Source organism: Terrapene carolina, unplaced genomic scaffold (assembly GCF_002925995.2).
Source record: "Terrapene carolina triunguis isolate 2854851 unplaced genomic scaffold, T_m_triunguis-2.0 Scaffold199, whole genome shotgun sequence".
Taxonomy (NCBI): domain Eukaryota; kingdom Metazoa; phylum Chordata; order Testudines; family Emydidae; genus Terrapene; species Terrapene triunguis.
The window spans coordinates 3,348,994-3,368,653 of NW_020664550.1; the positions used below are offsets into that span (position 1 = coordinate 3,348,994).

At 46.8% G+C, this 19,660-nt stretch overlaps 1 protein-coding gene across 1 annotated transcript; it reads left to right on the top strand.

Moving 5' to 3' along the window:
- The first annotated feature begins 879 nt into the window (after window positions 1-879).
- LOC113407141 (chitotriosidase-1-like) lies at window positions 880-14,001 on the top strand. The gene is made up of 10 exons (XM_026655229.2): window positions 880-968; window positions 1,552-1,581; window positions 2,643-2,844; window positions 3,724-3,780; window positions 4,130-4,280; window positions 4,999-5,123; window positions 8,160-8,286; window positions 10,886-11,068; window positions 11,294-11,410; window positions 13,509-14,001. Exons 1-10 carry the CDS (start codon window positions 944-946, stop codon window positions 13,650-13,652), a joined length of 1,161 nt encoding a protein of 386 aa, XP_026511014.1. The 5' UTR covers window positions 880-943; the 3' UTR covers window positions 13,653-14,001.
- Window positions 14,002-19,660: the final 5,659 nt, after the last annotated feature.

The window sequence follows — 19,660 nt, forward strand, 5'->3', positions numbered from 1 at the left end:
TGCTTCAAGGCACAAGCTGACCTTGAATGGAGAGTTATGGGGAAAAGATAACCTGTCCCTGGGGGAAGTTGTTTATCCCATAACTGCAGGGTTTCTCACACCTTCCTCTGAAGGAGCAGGTGTTGACCATTGCTGGAGACAGGACACTGAGCTAGATGGACCCATGGTCTGGTCCGGAGCGGCCATTCCTCCATCCTTGGAGAGCCTGGCCCCGAAGGTGCTATGGTTAGACAAATATAAATGCATTAAAACATTCTCACTGCTCTGTGAAGCATGATCCCCATTTTACTGCTGGGACCTCAGCAGCACAGAGGAAGTGATCTGACCCAGGTCACGCTGGGAATCAAAGCGAGCCAAACAGTTTTTCGTAACACCTTCCCCTTGGCAAAGTAGCCACAATAGCAGAAGTGAAAAAAACAACAAGGCTTATCAGGCTCTGAGCCCCTTTGGGGCCAATCTCGCTGCAGTGGGAGCTTGCAGGCAATGATAAGAGAATGAGGCTTGGAGATTACGCAACTCTCTCCAGTACAATGACACTATTTAAAGACTCTTTGCTCTACATCTTCAAGAACAGTAATAAATCCCAGAAATGTGTACCCAAGGTCTCCCGCTCCTTGCCTCGGCACCATTTGTGTTTGCACATCAGGCCAGAGCCAGGCTGATGGTAGGTATTGCAAAACCTACACAAGCGCGCACACAGCGCATGCTAAAATTGCACAAGAATTCCTTCACTAAAAATAGCCAGTTGAGTTCTCAGAGAGACAGAGTAAATAAGACTGTTCCTTTGTGAAAAAGAACATGCTGAGTTCTTGTAAATGTGGGTTATTGTGAAAGACAGGTATAAAAAGTGACAATGAAAAGCAGAGACCAACCATTTGGCAGTCAGATACTGTTTCCTCCACACCCCAGTGACAGAATCCAGAGCAGAGCTGTATGACCCAGCATGGGACAGGCAATCATTTGGGCTGGTAAGACTGGGGCTAGTTTAACTCTTGTGATGGGTGTCATTGAATAGCTCCTAAGTTCTACAGCAGTTTGGTGAAGTGGATGCAATGGGATTCCCGGCTGGGGAAATCTCAATGAAACAGGCACTTGGGGTGGATGTATTTTGGAGACTCATTTGTTAATGGCTTGTGACAAGGGCCACCACAAAGCAAATTTTAAAGCAAGACAGTAATTGAAGATGCTTAAAAAAAATCTAAAATTTTGTGAAGGGCCAAGCAGAAGAGTTCTTAAACATTCAGAAGAGATTTTAAAAAGAGAGATTTCCAAATTCTGGCTTTCAATTTGTGCTTGCAATCAGGTGCTTCGACATTTAAGTGGCCTAAATTGCACCCACAAATAATTGTAGGCCCCAAACTGCAGGTGCAAAACGAGGTGTGGTTAAGGCCTTTGTGAAGATTTCTTAGACATGTGCATATGCCTCTTTGGGAGTAGGGAGGTGGGGGATTTATCATCCAAAGCACCAATATTACTTTATTCTCATACAGTCCACAGGATCTCAAAGATAGGTCAATAGTACACTTTACCCTTGTTCTTGTATTTCTCTAGGTTTCACTCTCTTGCTGTCTCTACAATGCGGTAAGTAGCCAACTTACATTATCACCTGGTTTTACAGAGGCCAATAGAAACGTGATTGATCACAGGGGATGGGGAAGAAAAGTTGCTGGGTTTTAGTAAGTGCTCCAGTGTGGGTGGGATTTTTGATGCTTGTACTGGGCCCTGGAATTCAAAAGCGGAAGAGGAAAGTCCTTCTCCTTCAAAACAGCTCCAAAAAAGCTGTGCCAGGCCTATTCACATCCTGCAAAGGCATCGAATCATTTGAAAAGGAAGGAGGGAAGTTGCAAGGTTAGGAGGAACTGCAGGGGTCATTCTGGCTGCACGTCCACTGCCTCCCTGCCTGAGACCACCACCAGCCAAAACTGCCCCTTCTCTGCCTCCCCTTCAATCCCAGCTACACCCATGGCAGAGAGACAGAGGCAACCCACTTCTTCCAGTTTATAAGTGTTTTACTGTAGAGCATGGGCAGTCTCGTGTCCCCACTTCAGTGCTCCGTGGTTAATATCGACTGCTCCATCTATGGCTTTCAGGTATAAATCCCCGATCTCCGCAGGCTACAGTCCTGTCTGTTAGCATTGCACAAAGGTGCACCATGATGCTGAGTCACGGAGCGGGGGGAATGGATCACAGAGCTGCTTTCATCCTTCAGAACTCAAGTCAAAATTCCTCCTCCTTTGGCTTTCCTTTACCTGGCTCTCGCATTACAGGAGATGCACCTTCTAGCATCGCACGCTGCCGTAGGCACGATAAGGCTTAGTACATTTTGATTCATCCTGCGGATCACAGCTTGGTTATTTTATCAGGTGGGGCCTGGGCGCCCCCAGGAAGATTCTATCATGGCACTGCCCTGTAAGGGTCATGCCATGTTATGGCCTCTCATAATAGAGCACTGTCTACCCGAGGCCCCAAAGTAAACGCAACAGAAACCGCAATCCACTCACAAAGTTGTATTGATATTAGAGGACTAAGAGGCCATTCGGGCCCATTGGCTTTTGTCTTGTTGGGAGATCCCCGGGAGGTGGCAGAGATAGCACAGCGATCTCAGGTTTACATGGGACCCAGTCCTCTCGCTGTCTCCCCAGGTTCTGCCTCTAAGCTGGTTTGTTACTTCACCAACTGGGCCCAGTACAGGCCTGGGGAGGGGAGCTTCCTCCCCGATGACATCGACCCCCATCTCTGCACCCACCTCATTTATGCCTTTGCCAGCATGAGCGACCACGAGATCACCACCGTGGAGTGGAACGATGTGACACTTTACGAGGCTTTCAATGGCCTTAAAGCCAAGTGAGTAACACGGGGAGCGCGCCCCAGCTGTGGGAGGGAAGGCTCACCCTCAGTTCGAAGGGTGAGAGTTTTCCCAGGGAGCATCGTGTCATCCTCGGGGGAAAGAGGGGCTAGTGCATGTAGCCAGAAAGCAACAGGAAGCATCCAGGGGCGGGGAATTAAACAAAGCTCCACTGCTGAGCATTCATGTCAAACCCAGTTCCGTGACAGAGGATGAAGGGAGCAGCTGCTCCCCACGTCTCGCCAGTAGCTGGTTCTGAGCTGGATTCACAGCTAAGCAGAGCCTGAGCAGGCAAGTCAGCCATCTTTCCACTCATCCTGGGTAGGCCGGGCCTGAAACCGCCCCAGGCATAGTTTAGATCATCCAAAGCTCTCCAAACTACATTAGCTATGGCAGTCACACAGGGCCCGCTGTGCTAGCTGGATCCGAATGCCGTGCTCTCCCTTCCTTCCCCCCGACACCCACCTCCATGCAGACGGGGGGAGTAGGTGGGAAGGGAACTAAGGGTACATCTACACTTACCGGAGGGTCCGGCGGCAGGCAATCGGTTTTCTGGGATCGACTTATCGCGTCTAGTGAAGACGCGATAAAATCGATCCCTGATCGCTCTGCCGTCGACTCCGGAAATCCACCGCGGCAAGAGGCGGCAGCGGAGTCGACGGCAGCGCGGCAGCGGTCGACTTTCCCCCGTCCTCACAGCCAGGTAAGTCGACCTAAAATACGCAACTTCAGCTACGGTATTCACGTAGCTGAAGTTGCGTATCTTAGGTCGGACCCCCGCTGTAGTGTAGACCTAGCCTAAGTCTGTCGAGTGAAAGATTCCCCATAGGACAGCCAAGCCAAGCGTCCATCATTTAAATGCACTTTTCTCCCCTCAGGAATCAGAACCTGAAGACCCTGTTGTCCATTGGAGGATCAAGCTTTGGAACCGAACGGTAATACTGGGATCTGCAGTACTGTTCCACTTCTGAGTGTGGAAGTTAATATACTCTCGTGACACACCTGCTCGGAACAGCGATGGGCTCGAACCCACCACCTCCAGCTCTGGGAAAGCTTTTAGCTTATAAACATGGAGGTGGAGGAAGGGGGAAATTGGTTCCCCCAAGAGTAGATGTAAAGGAGTATGGGTACGTCTAGTGTGCTTCGCTGCTGCGTTATTATTGTCCCTGTAATGGACAGTTTGCAGCTGTGAAGTGTGCATATTGAGTGTAGCCAATTCAAACAGTACTGGGAATCTATACTACGATATACATGAATACAGGAGGCATGTCACTTTCATTCCAGCTTCTCCAACATGGCTGCTTCGGCTGCTAATCGCTGGACATTTGTCCGCTCTGTGGTACAGTTCCTCCGGACGCATGAGTTTGACGGATTAGACATAGCCTGGATTTACCCAGGGAGGAAGGATAAGAGACATTTCACTTCTCTGATTCAGGTACAATAAAACCAGGGGGTGCGGTCACAGTCTGAAAAAGGGCTACCCAACAATGGCAGAACATACATGTCAAGCTCACAGCCTACTGCACCCAGCACAGCACATCACACACCCAGTGTAGCTAGATCTCTGGGGAGGTGAATTTTGTCCGTCTTTCATAGAGATGGAACCACTTTCAGAAAGAGTTTGGACATAAGGGGAATTCAGAGGCACATGAACATTTAGGAAGAGCAACAACACAGACATGCTGTCTCAGACTTTGGAAGGTCTGAACAATGCCCATGAGGAATATAGCTCAGTTCCTTTTCCTCCAGGCACACTGTTGCGGGGACCCTCCCGTGTCTCATTTTCACTACAACCCATGTGCTTCAGCCTGGGGAGATGGAGAAACATGGGCTTAGTACAAAAGTGTTGGCACGCTGATCCTGATCCTAAGAACATCCAGAAGTAAACTAATCAGGTTTAAAAGAACCCACCAGGAGTTTCAGAAAGGATCTAAACACTCCTAACTTCAAATCAGAAGCTAACCTCAGAGATGCTAGATAGGAACGCCCATGGGACTGTCACTGCAGGGTTCCTTGCACCTTCCTCTGCAGCAGCTGGTACTGACCAGTGTCAGACAGGATGCTGGGCTAGATGTTCCCCCGGTGTAATCCAATGTGGGAAGTTCCTATGTTAATTCAGATATTCAGGTGAACTGCTTTCTTATACCCTCTAGGATCTAGCAACGGCATTTGAGAAGGAAGCTCAGAAAACCGGAAAAGAGAAACTTCTACTTAGTACTGCAGTGTCCTCTGGAAGGATAAATATTGACACAGGCTATGAAGTCGACAAAATCTCCAAGTAAGTGTATCCAGTGACACTATTTTACAAAGGCTTCTAGAGAAGCTGTAACCAATCAGGAAAAATACCTGAGCATCATCGTGAACAGCTCAATGAAAATATCTGCTCGGGTAGCAGCTGTCAAAAAAAGGAAAACAAAGTGAGGACGAATGAGGAAGAGAATCATCCTGAAACTGCTCCAGTGATGTTATATAATTCAGTGGTACATCCTCATCCACACTACTGTGTTCAATGCAGGTCACCTTCTTTCAAAAAAGGATACAGCAGAAACAGCAGGGGTTCTGGCAGGCAGTATTGCCTAGTGGGTAGGGCACTGGACGGGGACTCAGGAGAGCTCGGGTCAATTCCCAGCACCGCCACTGGTTTGCTGGGTGACCTTGGGCAAGTCACTTCCTTCTTATGCCTCAGTTTCTCAATGGGTAAAATGGGCATATAACAATATTGACCTCCTTTGGAAAGTGCTTTGAGATCTATGGATACATACGCATACAAATATTTATATATAAAGAGATAGGCAACAAAAAACTAGACACCTGGAGAGAGTTCCATAAAGAGACATTGGAGACTGGCTTAGAGAGATGAGTAACGGGTTATGAAAGAGAAATAAAATAGTGAATGGTATAGAAAAGGTGAAATTGCCAACTCCTATTTACCATCTCATCATGCAACAGAAGGGGAACATGAAATCACATGAATGCCGCTGGAAATTTTACAATATAGATTAGCCGGTGGAACTCATTGCCACAAGATAAAGGACAAGGATTAGACTACATTAGTTTAGCTTTTTATTTTAAGAGCTATAAATCTTCACAGCTCAGGCCATCAGCCAGTCATCAATTGACAAGGTTAGACAGAAACTTCCCTTAGAGCAGATTCATTCCACAAATGTCCCCAATGGATTTTCTGGCACCTTTCCTTAAAATATCTGGTGCTGACCGCTATCAGACAGGATAGTGACTAGATGGACCCTGAGTCTGATTCAGTATGACAGTTCTTAAGGTACATAATCAATATATTTGGCCATGTACAGTTACCCAGAATGTTTCAGATCATTGTCTGCTGTTAGAGGCGCTAAAACTAGAACCTGGATTCTGAAACTCAATCACATATTAGGAATGCTCCTGCCACAAGAGTTTTGTTTCCACGTTCAATGGAACATGGAACGGACCCCCAAGGGTCAGTCCTAGGACCAATCCTATTCAACTTATTCATAAATGATCTGGAGAAAGGGGTAAACAGCTAGGTGACAAAGTTTGCAGATGATACTAAACTGCTCAAGATAGTTGAGACCAAAGCAGACTGTGAAGAACTTCAAAAAGATCTCACAAAACTAAGTGATTGGGCAACAAAATGGCAAATGAAATTTAATGTGGATAAATGTAAAGTAATGCACATTGGAAAAAATAACCCCAACTATACATACAATATGATGGGGGCTAATTTAGCTACAACTAATCAGGAAAGAGATCTTGGAGTCATCGTGGATAGTTCTCTGAAGACGTCCACACAGTGTGCAGCAGCAGTCAAAAAAGCGAACAGGATGTTAGGAATCATTAAAAAAGGGATAGAGAATAAGACAGAGAATATCTTATTGCCCTTATATAAATCCATGGTACGCCCACATCTTGAATACTGCGTACAGATGTGGTCTCCTCATCTCAAAAAAGATATACTGGCATTAGAAAAAGTTCAGAAAAGGGCAACTAAAATGATTAGGGGTTTGGAATGGGTCCCATATGAGGAGCGATTAAAGAGGCTAGGACTTTTCAGCTTGGAAAAGAGGAAACTAAGGGGGAATATGATAGAGTTATATAAAATCATGAGTAGTGTGGAGAAAGTGAATAAGGAAAAGTTATTTACTTGTTCCCATAATATAAGAACTAGGGGCCACCAAATGAAATTAATGGGCAGCAGGTTTAAAACAAATAAAAGGAAGTTCTTCTTCACACAGCGCACAGTCAACCTGTGGAACTCCTGGCCTGAGGAGGTTGTGAAGGCTAGGACTATAACAGGGTTTAAAAGAGAACTGGATAAATTCATGGTGGTTAAGTCCATTAATGGCTATTAGCCAGGATGGATAAGGAATGGTGTCCCTAGCCTCTGTTTGTCAGAGGGTGAAGATGGATGGCAGGAGAGAGATCACTTGATCATTACCTGTTAGGTTCACTCCCTCTGGGGCACCTGGCATTGGCCACTGTCAGTAGACAGGATACTGGGCTGGATGGACCTTTGGTCTGACCCAGTACGGCCGTTCTTATGTTTCAAGCCAGAACCAGAAAGGGTCCATGTTCTTTTTTTCTTTTGGGTACAGCTGAGTTCGTGGCAGAATGACCTCACACTATTTCTACCTCTCAAGATAGCAGAAGTCTCACCAACAGAGAAAGTCAGCAGATCTTGTTAGATGAGACATGTTGGGCTGAAATCTTATGAGGACCGTTTGCAAGAGATTACACCTTATCAGTGAATCCAAACCCACACACTCATTGTGTGAGAGGCTCAGGGAACGGGGCCTATTTAGTCTGCAGAAGAGAAGAGTGAGGGGGGAGTTGATAGCAGCCTTCAACTACCTGAAGGGGGGTTCCAAAGAGGATGGAGCCAGGCTGTTCTCAGTGGTGGCAGATAACAGAACAAGGAGCAATGGTCTCAAGTTGCAGTGGGGGAGGTCTAGGTTGGATATTAGGAAACACTATTTCACTAGGAGGGTGATGAAGCACTGGAATGGGTTACCTAGGGAGGTGGCGGAATCACCATCCTTAGAGGTTTTTAAGGCCCAGCTTGACAAAGCCCTGGCTGGGATGATTTAGTTGGGGTGGTCCTGCTTTGAGCAGGGTGTTGGACTAGATGACCTCCTGAGGTCTCTTCCAACCCTAATCTTCTATGATTCCAGTTCAGCCTCAAAACTATTAAACCTAATCCAGATCCAAATGTAAATATTAGGTTGTCGATCCCTCTCCACATATTATTCCTGTGTGCCATTTTTGGGATGTTTATTTTGGGTTATGTAATTTATCTCATTCTCTTTTTCTTTTCCTGCAGGATTGTGGATTTTATTAACCTCATGTCCTATGACTTCCATGGGGCCTCCTGGGAGAAGACTACAGGACACGTCAGTCCTCTTAACAAGGGAAAGAAAGACCTTAGAACTGCTGCATACAACAATGTTGTAAGTGACAAAGATCCTTTTGTCTCTCCTCCCCTCAGCCACCTAAAGTTTTACAAGCAACACAAGTTCTGAAAGTGAGGAAGTGACTTGCTTTGGAACTGTTTCCACAGTAACTTAGCTAGCTACCAAGTAGTTAGAGAAACTCGTGATTGTGAGCGATGTTCGACAGACACCACTCCCCGACTCCTCCACATGCCTCAGTACAAATAGCCTTGTACTTTGCCAACATTCCTACAACACAGTAAGGCAGGTCAAGGGGTATTTTCAGTGTCGACAGATGACGGGGCACATGGGATGAGGTTCATCAACAGTACAACCACATCCTTCCAGCTCTCCTGAAGACATTTGGATGCTGGTGTTGGGCTAAAACCTGCTGCCCAAAGTTACGTGATGGCAGATAGTGTAGGACAGCAATGTGTCTTTTTTTAAAACTGTATTTAGTATCTCCAGGTAAGTCCGGTGTGGTCTGGGATTTAAGTCTGGCTTGGATCACACCGGAGAGGAGTTTGGCAGTCCCAGCATAGATGCGAGCTGAAAGTCATGAGTAACTCCGTTGAACCCCAAGACTTGCAGTTGTGTCAAAACAGCTTTAAGCAAGAGAAGAAGTCTGGCCCCTTTGTTCTAATACAGCGTTTCTCAAACTGGGGTCCATGAGGGTATTCCAGGGGGTCCCCAGGCCCCGCTGATCAACTCTTCCCCCTCCCTCCAAGCTCCTCCTGCACGCCGGGGAACAGCTGTTCCGCAGCGTCCAAGAGGCACTGGGAGGAAGGGAGGGAGAGGAGCGGGGACTGGGAGCGCTCAGGGGAGGGGGTGGAAAGAGGTGGGGAAGAGGGAGGGGCAGGGGTGGAGCAGGGATGGGAAGAGGTGGAGTGGGGGCAGGGCCTGGGGCTGAGCAGGAGGCTTGGGGATCCAAGTAGAGTTGCCAACTGTCTAATCATACAAACCCAAATACCCTTGCCCAGCCCCTGCCCCACCCCTTCCCCCGAGGCTCCGCCCCTTCCCCCAAGGCTCCCCCTGCCCTGCCCCTTCTCCAAGCCCCCCCCCACTCACTCCATCCCCCCTCCCTCCGTCACTCGCTTTCCCCCACCCTCACTCACTTTCACCGGGCTGGGACAGGGGGTTGGGGTACTGGAGGGGGCGAGGGGGGCAGGCTTTGGGAAGGAGTTTGGGTGCGGGAGGGCGCTCAGGGCTGGGGAAGGGGATTGGGGTGCGGGAGGGGGTGAGGGGGTGAGGTGCAGGCTCTGGGAGGAAGTTTGGATGCAGAAGGGGGCTTATGGCTGGGGAAGGAGGTTGGGGGGTGCAGGCTCTGGCCAGGAGGCCCTTACTTTGGGCAGCTCCCAGGCGGTGGCGCAGTGGGGCTAAGGCAGGCTCCCTGCCTGCCCTGGCCCGCGCCACTCCTGGAAGCAGCTGGCACATTCCTGCAGCCCCTGAGGGAAGGGTTAGGGGGCTCTGCGCACTGCCCGCACCCGCAAACACCGCCCCCGCAGTTCCCATTGGCTGCAGTTCCTGGCCAATGGGAGATGCGGCGTCAGCGCTGGGGACGGGGGCAGCACGCGAAGCCCCCGGCCCTCCCCTAGGGGCCACAGGAATGTGCCAGCTGCTTCCAGGAGCAGCACGGGGCCAGGGCAGGCCGGGAGCCTGCCTTAGCCCCACTGTGCTGCCAGAGTTTCAGTGCCTAAAATCTCCCAGTTTGGCTTCAGTAGCCTCCGGGAGATAGGGCCTGATTCCAGGAGACTTCCGGCAAAACCGGGAGGGTTGGTAACCCTACGTCCAAGAAAAATTTTAAATCAAAATGGGGATCCTCAGGTTGCTAAAGTTTGAGAACCACTGTTCTAATACACAATGTAGCAGTCCAAATGGTGAGGCCAGAAAGCGGAGATGACAGGGTAGCAAGAAAGAACATTCTCATCTCCCATCAATAAGATCCAGGAGTAACTCCATTACTGAATGTAAACTAATATAGAACTCTCCTAGGCAAGATCCAGGACCCCAATGGCTGATTCTTCAGCAGAGCGGTGTCACTCCGGCTGACACAGCTCCGGCCTGCATCTTTTGGGGGGCTCTGGTTAGTTTTTATCAGTCCCCTGAGCATGAAGACACTAACCAATAGAACTGAGCCCATGTCTTTGTCTCCCCTTTCAGAAGTTCAGTCTTAGGTTTGTCACCCTAACGACAGAAATAACGGGGGAAACGGATGCGTCTTAGCCTGATGGTGAAGAGCCCCATATTTCCTACAACCTTCAACAGCTGTCACCCATTTCTGGCCCACTCTAGGGCCAGCCCAATAGCTCATGAAGTGTCTGATCACTTGGAAAATTGGGGTTCCTTGTGCCCTCTCAATGGCTATCATGCCATCTGCAGGATGGTTTCCTGGCCCCGGGAACGGAGTCCCCTGTAGCCATGGAGCAGGCTGGAACTGACCCAGACCCTTTGCATTGAACATCTCTATGTCCAGAAACATGTTGCTGGAAAAATGGAGATGTGTAGGCAGCCATATCTTGGGAAGCCTTAGAATTTGTACCAAAGCACCGCAGGGCGGTATAAAAACCAGGTCTCCGTTTAAGCTGCCAAATACACGTTTAATATTTCCTTCGAACAGGACAACGCCGTGAGACACTGGAAGCGAAAGGGCGCCCCAGGGGAGAAGATCATCATGGGAATCCCAACCTATGGGCGGAGCTTCACCCTTGACACGCTGGATACAGGCGTCGGGGCCCAGGCTTCCAAGGCAGGACTGCCAGGCCCTTTCACTTCAGAAGCAGGATTTTTAGCCTATTATGAGGTAAGGAGCGTATTTGTTCCATCTGGGCTTACTTTGGGGGAAGCAGCCGTAAGAATAATTTGTGATTTTGCATAATCAAAGGGAAGCCGTGCTCAGTTTTCTAACATGAAAATGGTTTCAGTCTGCATGCCAAGGAGGAAAAGGCTACTTTTCATTTCATCCCGATCACACTGGCTCCGACCAATACCCACCGCCTCATCCTGCCTCCAATGTGTTTTGTTTTAGATCTGCACCTTTAAACAAGGTGCCACCACGGAGCTGATTGAGGAGCAGAAGGTCCCTTACTCCTATAAAGGGAACCAGTGGGTAGGGTACGATGACATGGAGAGCATTAAAGCCAAGGTAAGGAGGGTCTCAACCATTTGCTTTGGGCCGAGAACGACCCAACGTCTGGCACCAATAAGCATGACACCTACTTTCCGCTGAGAGGTCTGGCCACTCGCCCAAGTCATATGGCAAGAGTAACAGCTTCATTTTGGGAAACGTGCATGGGGTTTCATCCACCGTATCTGGCTCCCATCGCCACTCAGGCTGAGGTTCTCCCAGCCAATTCCATATGGGAACATTAAACAACAGTAGCTGGAGGAATGTGACTGTTTGAACAGCTGTATTATCGTAGCTCCATTGCTACGACAAGCAAACACCATTGGGGCGGTGGAAGCTGCCCGTTCCCACTTCTCCATTCTAAGCTTTCATGTGCTTACAACGCATTTCAGGGAAAATATTGTTCTTCTGGGCTACAGCTTCTTGTGGTCTCAGCCCAAAAGGCAGCATAAAAACGAACAGAAATCAAGAGTTTACCTGTTTGAATTCTGCAGGGGGGAGAAAGAATTGTCAGCACCCTCCTCCCCAAAACATATCGTAAAAATTGTGCAGGTGCTCGCAGGCCTAAATACTTCTAAATCTTCCAACTTGCCTTGGATCGAGTATTTAAATCAGAACTGAGGAAACAAGTTCTAAGCATCTGGGGCAGGGGAACGGTGGGGGTGGCTGTGTGCATGACACACTCAGTGCAACATGAGGAGGACTGTCAGTATCAAGTATGAGGCCACACGGCTCTCTAAGGACAGGCAACAAAAAACAGCCTGGTTTGATGAAAAGTAGGATACACCTACCACAGATAGGTCAGCTGAGAGCCATGCGGGGAGGAAGGGTCATGCTTTTCTTGCTGTCCTGAGAGAAGGCAACTCTCCACTGAATGAGGAGTTAGTCTCCCACCACACACACACACACACACAGTGCAGCAGTGACTGCTTAGGATCAGTGTCAGACTGAGCTATGTATTTCCACCCATCACGTTTAGGGGGAACATTCTTTTTCCCAGTCAATTAAACCGGGATCACACCCCAGACTGCACTTTGGAGCTCTCCGTTGTGTTTTGACAAGGGACGTTGTGCTGTAGCCAGGCCCCACCACCACACTGGCATCTGGGATCGGAAGCCCTATTTTACAAGATAAATTGCCCAGGGAAATAATGCAGCTCTCAGAGCCGGTGTTTAAGTGTAAAAAGCAGATGCTGGAGAGAGCTCCCAATACCCCCCGCAACATGTGGGTACCAGACAGGACCCAGCCAAGATGGTCGGGGATGCAACCCCATGCTCTGGGTGTCCCTAAGCCTCTGACTGCCAGATGCTGGGACTGAACAACAGGGGGATCACTCGATAATTTCTCTGTTCTGTTCATTCTCTCTGAAGCATCTGGCAATGGCTGCTCTCAGAAGACAGGATACTGGGCTGGATGGACCATTGGTCTGACCCAGTATGGCCGTTCTTATGCTGAGTACTCACTAACACAGGGGTTCTCAAACTGTGGGTCGGGACCCCAAAGTGGGTCATGACCCTGTTTTAATGGGGTTGCCAAGGCTGGCTTAGATTTGCTGCGGCCCAGGGCTGAAGCCAAAGCCTGAGCCCCATTCCCCGAGGCCGAAGCCGAAACCCTTGGGTTTCAGCCCTAGGTGGCGGGGCTCAGGTTACAGGCCCCCTGGCTGGGGCTGAGGCCCTTGGGCTTGCCCCCCCCCACACACATACACACACTTGGGGCGGTGGGGCTTGGGCTTTGGTCCCCCATCCTGGGGGTCATGTGGTAATTTTTGTCAGAAGGGGGTCACGGTGCAGTCAAGTTTGAGAATCCCTGCACTAACACAATGAAATCCCTCCCTTAGGTCCCAGAGGAAGGTCAAGCAGGGAACAGGTGTTAAATACGATTCACAAGAAAGCCTGTTTCAACAGGCTTTTGCCCAAATAGAAAGAGAGTTCAAGATCTTAGAAAAAGTTTGGAGAGAAGCTGTCCCGTTCACCCCTCTTGCCTGTTCAGGGCTATTTCTCACTTTAGTAACATGTTGAAAGGAGATGCCCACCTGACGGAGCTCAAATAGCACAGGGGCATTTAAATGTCTGTGCCTCATTTCACGTCATCTGTTTTTTCCCTTTCCCTCGCTTAGGTTAAATATTTGAAGCATGGTGCTTTGGGAGGGGCCATGGTTTGGGCCCTCGATCTGGATGATTTCAGCGGCTCTTTCTGCCATCAAGGAGCTTATCCTCTCACACAGACACTGAAGAGTGAGCTGAACACTGGTAGACAATGAGTGATTGCATTGAAGTGCAAAAGTTTCCAATATATACAAGGGAAGTGATCACTGTAGGTTTTGGAAGCATATTGATTTACTTTGACAGTAGATCTGAGTTAGCTTTGCTTGGGTGTCTTTAAGATAACAATTGTATAAAACTTGAACGGCAGCAGCCATCTCCTCGGGACATGAGAAAAAAACCCTGTTAACCAGAGACAGTAACATTTGTTATTAAATATGTGTACGAGTGGCTGCTTATTTTCATATTTTTAAGTGTTAAGGGGTTGCTTTACAGCTAAAACTGTCCACCATAAAGAGAAAGGTGGGGACCACAAACACTGAATCTGGGTTTATATTTTCCTACTTATATAGATTAATAAACTATATGCCAAGAAGCCCAAAGATCTATACTTGCTTAACACAGAACCACTTGAGTAAAAAATCAGCATCTGAAGGCCACACCCACAAAATGGGATCAGAGATAGAGACTTTGCCTCTTATCCGATCTGATCAACTGAGCATAATTTCCCATAGGACAAAATTTCCTTTGGGGGATTAAAAATCTAACTCATGATGGATGCAGCTGTCAAAGATTTAACGAAGCCAGAGGAGCCTTCTCAGTAGCAAGCCCTAGGCACTGAACTCACTAATAGGAGATAGGATGATCCTTGCACACTTGCAAGGTGACCCTTGCACTTTGAACTGAAGGTTACAAGAATGACACACACACACACACACACACACACACACCCCTCTTCATCAAACCATTCTTCCATGAAACAGAATATCTTGCAATGCACTCTAAGGTAGAAGCCAGTGACCATGTCACAAAGCAGGATAAAGAGAAAACTGACTGTCCCTTCTGACTGACTTTCACTGCTCCTTCATATTGCACAGATAGGATGATAGGTACTTTACAAACATTGGTAGATTAAGAGGTGGGACGCACAGAGATACAAAAGACACTTTTTTTTATGGCTCACAGGAAACATGACACAGAAGTCAGTGTTTGTAATAATCTGATGCTATTGCAATTGACACTCTCCCCATCACAAACTTTGTCCAATATATCAAAGGAGTGATTGTCCAAAGAAAAACCTTTTCTTTCCTAACTGGTGCAATTGGCCGTGAATGCAGTCAGTTGTGCCAATGATAAGTTTATTAGGCCATGTAGTTTTCCTGTCTGTACCTGCATTTCCTCAAACACATTTTGAGGATCTAGCCTAGAAAGAGAAATTTTCCTGGATTACAAAGAAGTCCGGCCCTTATCATGGCTGCTAAAACTAACAACTTGGCTTAATATTTCACGATTTGTGTGTCATCTCTAGTCAATGGCTTAGCATAGCTATTTTCCAGAGTTTTCATCCTGCAGGCCATTTTATGAGAGAAATTAAGTCAAGTATAAACATTAGGGGCCTCATATCATGATTGTATTTCTGAAGGAGCCAAAACTCAGGATCTGGCTGGGAGATAAGGTCCATTTGATAGCTCTTCATTTTCCTTATATCAATTATGGATAAAGATCACATGGTACTATAGCTGCCTACTAACACTGCATTCTAGTCATTGCCTAGATGTGACTTGCATTTGTCTTGTCCCACTGATCTTTTATAAAGACTAATATACACAACTTGGCATTTGTAAATCTACAGAGGGCCCTGGACAACTTCAGGATCTTGATTTGCTTTGGAACAATGAATAGTTAGCAACCTCTAGAGGTGCAGCTTCCAGGGAGCCAAAGCTGGGACTTGAACCACTGTTTCTAGTATATTACAGAACATTTCTTCTACCTGCTAGGGAAGCACCTCTTTGCCACATTGATATAGAAGAGCAAGCAACACTGACACCTACTGGTTGGTGACTTGAATTGCATGGATAGACCCATCTGTTTCCCATTTCTTTCAATCTGTAGCAAAAGCCAGGCAGGAGAGGACTGGGGAGGGTTGAAGGCAGAAACTCTACAGTCAAGTGAGAGGAAAAAGAAAAATAAGTCTCTAGGAATAATACTGTTTCCCTTATCCCAGTAAGTGTGTCTGTTTAGGGTTATAAAAAAGTGGCTTTATAATTCATCATCATTGTGGCAACATCACCCTGTTCACCAGCTTGTTGGTAGATAGTTTACTTCCCCTATGCACATAGAAACATTCCTTTTCCTTGCTTCTTTCTCCAAGTGTTCACAGGAGTCTTAAATCCTCCCCCTGGCAGTGAGTCCTCCCTGTTTTATCCAGTTATTCCCCCCGCCCCTTCCCTAGCTTTTAAAAGAGACCCAATTTTTTTTAAGTCAATTTAAAAGTGTTTGCAATTTAGGAAAATGTGGGGTCCCTTGCCCCAGATTCTGGGGATGCCCCTCAAGAGCAGAATCACATTCTGCAAGAGTGTTTTATGGATTGCTTATATTTTGAGAGTCAGATTGTTCATCTCCATACTCAACAACTTCAAAGCTGCCACCCTCCTCCCCTACACATACCACCACCCTCTCCAGATTCAAACTGCATTTGTGCTTTCATTTTGTCTCCTGTGGTGATAGATCAGCAACCATTTCAAATGCAAATCCAGGAAGCACACAGCCAAAGGAACTTTCCCTTTCCCCCTTAGAATTAGGTCTGGTGGACCCTGAGATTGTTATTTGCAGTAATGCTGAGCCTATCTTGCAAGCGGACTGATAAAATAGAGTAAAGCTGGATACTTGTTTTGTTTGTATAGACCACCAACCCAAACAAACCTGGGTTTTAGATCAGGTGATGGATCATGCTGGGTTTTCAGGGCACTCAATACACCTCTGGCTACAAATGAGATTAGTTTTGTATAGCTGGTTTTCCTCACAAACTTCCCCAGTGAATGGAGATAGGAAAATCTTTGAATCAATAAGTAACTGTCAAGTTGCCTTCAGCATCTGAAACGTCCCCCAGTGACAGAGTACAGGACAATGATTTAAAGAGAAAGAGGGTCATATTTTGCCATCTGAGTGGACTCCTCTATTTGATGAAATCAAAGTACTATCCACAGATGAATCAAGCCTCACAGCCACTCTATGTTATCCCCTTATTTTTTCAATGACCCTAAATAGACCTAGATTCTGACTCTCCGCCCTGAGTATTAGCCCCCCTGCCATCCTTGTTCTCTTTCTTAGAAGCTTTGTGTGTTTGGTTTCCAGTGATTTTATAGGATTCTGAGTTTTGCCTATAGTTCCCCACCTCCTGACTTAAGAAATAAGAGGAAAAAGGCTTCTAGCCAACCAAATACTGAGTAAGCATCTAGACTTACAAATCAGTCCATAACATTTAGAAAAAAAATGCCTGTTGGCAATGCAGAGAATAAAAATCAGCCTGTTTTCTCCAACATTAAACTACATTCCATTTTGCTGTGGGCAACACAGCACCACCCTCTTGCCCTAAGCTTCCCTAACAGGCTACCTGTGTGCAGGAAGGAAGAAGAAAAGACACACCAACCCCACATGCAGTGTTTAAGGGCCCATGATTTCACACACCCACCTTCTCCACCAATCACTGCTTGCAAGCTGCTTCCTCACCCATCCCTTTGCAGCTGGGGAAGGTAATGAGAATTACCCCAGGTGTCTTCCATTAGGGTCTCTGGCACTCACTTCAAGCCTGTGTGCACACACAGAGACACACACACAAGTGAAAAGTAAATTAGAGAAATAGTATTTTCTAAGTCAGTGGCTCTCAACCTTTCCAGACTTGTGTACCGCCTTCAGGAGTCTGATTTGTCTTGCATACCTCCAAGTTTCACCTCAATTAAAAACTACTTGCTTACAAAATCAGACATAAAGATACAAAAGTGCCACAGCCACTAGTACTGAAAAATTGCTGACTTTTGGATTTTTACCATATAATTAAAAAATAAATAATTTGGAATATAAATATTGTACTTACATTTCAGTGTATAGTATATAGAGCAGAATAAATAAGTCATTGTCTGTATGAAATTTTAGCTTGGCTGACTTCACTTGTGCTTTTTATGTAGCCTGTTGTAAAACTAAGCAAATATCTAGATGAGTTGATGTATCCCCTGGAAGACCTCTGCGTACCCCCGGGGTACATGTACCCCTGGTTGAGAACCACTGTTCTAAGTGGCAGATGAGAGTAGATATGGGCCAGAGCCACAATGTGGGGTCAGATGTGAATTTCTGAGGGGAGAGTATTGGATCAAATGATCTGGTTCAGATCTGTCTCCCATTCAGAGGGCAGATTCCCGCACAGGATTGTATCAGCAAGCTGATGCCCATTCTCCTGCACATCAGCAGACCTCAATCTACATCACCGAGTTTAATCCCCGTAATGCCCCAATGAAGCACAGACAGTGGCTTGGTTCTATTCCCTGCCCTGCCACTGGGCTGCTGGGTGAGGCTGGGCAAGTCACTTAGCTGATCTGTGCCTCAGTTTCCCCCATCTGAAAATTGGGGTACTGATGCTAATGACTTCCTTTGTAAAGTGCTGTGAGACCTGAGCAGGATGTGGGACATGTGGGATTTTGGCTACGATAGATGGGGTCAAAACATCTATGCTGCTCATAAAATACTGGAGTACCAATGAACCTTAAACTCATTTCCATTAAGTAAAGGAAACATTCATTTCAGCTACGTAGAGCATCCTGCCTCTTTTATATTTCACACACACACACACACACACACACACACACACACACACACCCCGAACAAAAAAATTTTGCCTTGACATTTTTCACACTTTGATTGTCTTAGGACAGAAGAGAATCTCTTTGGGAATGCATGAGGTTGATCAGACAAGCAAGCTGTTCCTGATTTATGGGAGTTAGAACACTTAGGGTATATCTACACTGCAATTAGAAACCTGCCATTGGCCCACACCAGCTAACTCTGGTTTGCAGTGTTTGGGCTGCAGCCCAAACTCTGGGACTCTCCCACCTCACAGGGTCCAGCAGCCAAAGCTCCAGCAGCCAAAGCTCCAGCCCGAGCCCGGAAGTCTACACGGCAATTAAACAGCCCCTTAGCCTGAGCCCCGTGAACCCAAGTCAGCTGGCACGAGCCAGTCACGGGTGTCTAACTGCAGTGTAGACATAGCCTTGGTGGCCTTTCACTTTTTGATAACTATTCTATAGACCAGGGGTAGGCAACCTATGGCACGCATGCCGAAGGCGGCACGCAAGCTGATTTTCAGTGGCACTCACGCTGCCCGGGTCCTGGCCACCGGTCCGGGGGGCTCTGCATTTTAATTTAATTTTAAATGAAGCTTCTTAAACATTTTAAAAACCTTATTTACTTTACATACAACAATAGTTTAGTTATATATTATAGACTTATAGAAAGAGATCTTCTAAAAATGTTAAAATGTATTACTGGCACGCGAAACCTTAAATCAGAGTGAATAAATGAAGACTTGGCACACCACTTCTGAAAAGTTGCTGACCCCTGCTATAGACTCTAGCCACTAGCTCTAGTAATACAGAAAATACCATATTCCTTTATGTACATTATCAGATACACAACCACAGCTGATCAATTTCCATGACCATAACAAGATTAATACCTGCCCATTATTCACATTTGGCATTCTGGCTTTCCATAGCTATGCCTTTAATTGTGAATATTGATAAACTACATCACACATTTCTTAATAACTCCTATATGTTATTGTGGTCTAACTACCTAGTTACTGCCTTGTTACCAGATTGCTAAAGGCCTCCCCCAACATTCCCTTCTTGCAGAATTCTGTGGTGTACTGTATTTTTCGTGGTTACTTGTTTGTGTCTCGTAATGAAAGTTCAGAATTGGTGATCTGGGATTATCTTCTTGGGCCTACCAGCTTTTAGCTAAGATTCAGCCTTTGGTATGACTACTCCCACAAGGCCTCCCACTAAAAAAACCAAGCCTTTAACCATAGAAAAGCCTAAAAACCCAATTATGTGTGTTCTCCTACTTGCTGTCACAGACTTCATAACATGCTAAGAATGCTTAGCAAAGAAATTATATGTTACCCAAAACTATAAACCCTCCAAGATCAGGTCGGGGGATCAACAGTCAACAAGCA